This window comes from Megalobrama amblycephala, linkage group LG2, assembly GCF_018812025.1.
Source record: "Megalobrama amblycephala isolate DHTTF-2021 linkage group LG2, ASM1881202v1, whole genome shotgun sequence".
NCBI classification, from domain to species: domain Eukaryota; kingdom Metazoa; phylum Chordata; class Actinopteri; order Cypriniformes; family Xenocyprididae; genus Megalobrama; species Megalobrama amblycephala.
In genome coordinates this window covers 56,545,523-56,548,956 of record NC_063045.1, presented here as the reverse complement: position 1 = coordinate 56,548,956, position 3,434 = coordinate 56,545,523, and the positions used below count along the sequence as shown (strand labels likewise).

Below are 3,434 nucleotides of genomic sequence, written 5' to 3'. Positions count from 1 at the left end.
CGGGCCATTGTCTCCTAAAAGAAAGAACAGATTCTGTAGAGATGATGAAGTTTTTTGAAGATGCAGCCTTTGTGATTTCACAATAGCACTATGCTATATTATCATTTTTAAATGTTTTTTTTAATACATTGTGAAAACGGTCTAATAATAAGGTTCATGGATTCTCATCCGTGGAATGCACCACTTCCGGTGTTGTGCTGAATTTCGACCCCCTGCCAAATTATTACCCCCCTCGTTGAAGTCGCTACCTGATTGCCTAATCTTAACCCCACCCCTAACCCCTCCCCCATACCTACTCCTAAACCTACCAGTACTAGTGGGGTAATATAATCTGGCAGGGAGTATCAGGGTATTTTGGCTGGTTATTCGACATGTGCAAACTGCAATCCAGGATTTTTTAAAAATCGAGTACTCCAATTGAATCGAGGAATCGTGACAGCCTTACTGCAATGTATATTATGCAAAATTTAAAGTGTTTTTTGACCTTATTATAGGATACCTTAAAAAAAATTAGGCTTTAATTCCCAGAAACAATCGGTAATTTTCTTAAGGCGAATAAGTGAACTGAAAATCAACTCCATATTTTATAATCTAAGTTCAGTGTCATTGGTCATTGTTTGTTTTGGGGAGATGTCTGAGAAATGAACTGATCCTCTAATGTCGAACTCGAGCAACAAGATGTTCACCACATGTTTGGACTTCAGACGACAGGACCAGAAAATGAAGGAGATAATTCACATCCAGCGATCTGATCTCAACAAACACATGCATTATCCAAGACAAATTAGCTGGAGTCGCTACGTATTAAAGTAATGGTTTTCGCACCCCCCCAAACTGCGTACAACTGAGCCTTGTTTGTTACCGGTAACTGTGTTTGTTTTCACTGTGACACACGTCCATTTTGGCGTTTATAGTGAATTACAGCAAAGTACTCATGGACAGAAACTGGCAGCTCACAAAGTAAATGATCGGGAGAAAGGACATAAAATATTAAGTCACGTTTGTACGATTGATGTGAAGGACAAGGGTATGAATCCCTGGAGAAGTGTGTTAAGGCTTTGTTTAATTTTGGTAAAACGGAGGCACGGTTTAGTTCCCAGGGCTCTGCGCAGACTGTTGACAGTGGATGTTCTCGCTGACCTCTGTTTGTTGTTTCTGTTCATGCCAGATGCCCGTCTGCTCATAGATCTCCGTTCTGTCAGGCGTCTGTTATGACATTTTAGCCCCTGTGAATCTCGTCAGTCATCTAGTTCTGCCCCCTGTAATCTTCTGCTTCACGCTTCCTAGACAAGCAGTCAGTAGACTGAAGCTGCTCTAGACTGCGGCCCTCTGCTTTTTCTTTTACTCGTCAATGTCTGTTTCAAGCCATGAAGTACTGCTAAATCAACATTTAACAGATATACACATTTACAGACTTTCTCTTCTAAGACTGCATTTATTTGATCAAAAATATAGTAAAATCTATCTGAATTTATTTTAAGTGTAATTTATTCCTGTGATGTTGAAGCTGAATTTTCAGCATCATTACTCCAGTCTTCAGTGTCACATGATCCTTCAGAAATCATTCTAACATGCTGATTTGATGCTTAAGAAAAATGTATCATTAATATCAATGTTGAAAACGGTTGTGCTGCTAATATTATTTTTAATATTTATATAAAAACCCTGATACATTTTTTTTCAGGATTCTTTGATGAATAGAAAGTTCAAAAGAACAGCATTTATTTGAAATAGAAATCTTTTGTAACCTTATAAATGTCTTTACTGTCACTTTAATGCATCAATTTAATGCATCCTTGCTGAATAAAATATATATGAAGACTTAAGCCTGTAAGTGCCATCTTAAATTTTCTTCATTTTTATCAAGCTTGTATGTTTATGTTCAGTAATTTCACTTTAATGGCAATGAAAATGAACTATTAATTGCCATTAAAGTGAAATTACTGAACCTAAACATATGAGCTTGATAAAAATGCTCATTTTAGAAGAAAATTTCAGACGGCACTTAGAGGCTTTGGCATCTGAAGTCTTCATATATTAATCATTTATTAATATTACTTATTTTACGGCAGCAAGACTAATAACATGTTTGCTTTTTTGGCATTTTGTGGTCCATTTTATCTTAGAAAGGAGTTAAATTTAACAATTTTGTTAATTAACCTTGTCTGGCAGTTGTTGATTTACATTAAAACTGAAATAAAAGATGTGACATTTTCTGTGGAGTGTATGTAAATTTTGATATTCTATGCAAATGTTGCATTTGTTGTAATATTATTGGTCATTTTTTTTTCTAATTTAAATGAGTAAAGTCAGTGCACAGTTCACAGAGCTGCTGCTGATGTTAATATGGTTTCATTTTTAATTGTTTTACATTATATCTGTTCAAGCAATAACCTTAAACCCTTTCCTTTTGCCCTCAGATTTCTTGGAATATTCTGGAAATGTGCAAGAATAGGTACGCAGCGTCACTAAAGCTACCGTGTCATGTATGGTTTGTTCTTCTTTAGTATGATTTATTATTTTGGTGGTAATGATCTTTTACATTACTTTTCAGGTGAGCGCAAAAGCCCTTACGTGGCATTTTGCTGTATCATCATGGCCTTCACAATTTTATTTTCGGAGTAGCAGCGGAAGCATTTGAGAATTTGGAGCAGGCAGAGATGATTTCCAAGAACAGCTACAAGATTTTCCAGCAGGGAACAAGATGTGTGATCGGGCGACATTCAGACTCTGTCAGGCAGAACTGTGCTTCTGTTAATGCATGTGGAAGCAACTACAGCCTCCCGGACCTATTTTTGTAAATACAAATTGTTATCAGTCTCCATGGTAATGCTCCAGTTGTCAGTGACTCGTGCACCCAAAGCTGTTCTGATGTAACATGTTTGTTGTTGGAGCCAAAATGCTTGTCACTGACAGTTTTCTAATGGGACATTGAGGATAAATCTGATGCACATAGAAAGATGTGCTTGATATCGTGCTTGTTAAATTGTTCAATTGAATCTGTTAACTTTGTTTTACATGGAGATGTGGCGAAGTTTGCATTAAAAGATGAATTTATTACAGAAATCATTGATTTCAATGAAGTCATTGGCCATTAATTGATTTAAATGTTGATTTTTGTGACATGTCTGTATAGTAGAATAATATTGGTGATATGATGATTGATATAAATCAATACAGTAGAATTAAAATGATTTAATGTGCATGGAATATTTTCATAATCTGGCATTGTAAAAGTTTGAGTTGAAAAGAAAAGGTTGGAAGTTGAGTTGGAAAAATATGCTTGATATCTGCTTCCAATATAAGAAAAATCAAATCACCAGTGCCAGTGATAATTAAGAAAATGCAAATATTGGCTAAAATCTGTATATTGTGCATCTTTAAATAATATTATAGGGTTTTTTTGTATAAGCAAATGTATAGGTGATTCAAAT

The 3,434-nt window shown here is 35.4% G+C and overlaps 1 protein-coding gene across 1 annotated transcript in view; it reads left to right on the top strand.

Moving 5' to 3' along the window:
- tmem167a (transmembrane protein 167A) overlaps nt 1–3,066 on the top strand; it is a 5,288-nt gene extending 2,222 nt beyond the window's left edge. The window contains exons 3-4 of the mRNA XM_048181096.1: nt 2,421–2,455; nt 2,555–3,066. Of these exons, the coding sequence (XP_048037053.1) occupies nt 2,421–2,455; nt 2,555–2,625 (106 nt within the window). The 3' untranslated portion in view covers nt 2,626–3,066. The remainder of the gene's footprint in view (nt 1–2,420; nt 2,456–2,554) is intronic.
- The last annotated feature ends 368 nt before the right edge of the window (nt 3,067–3,434 follow it).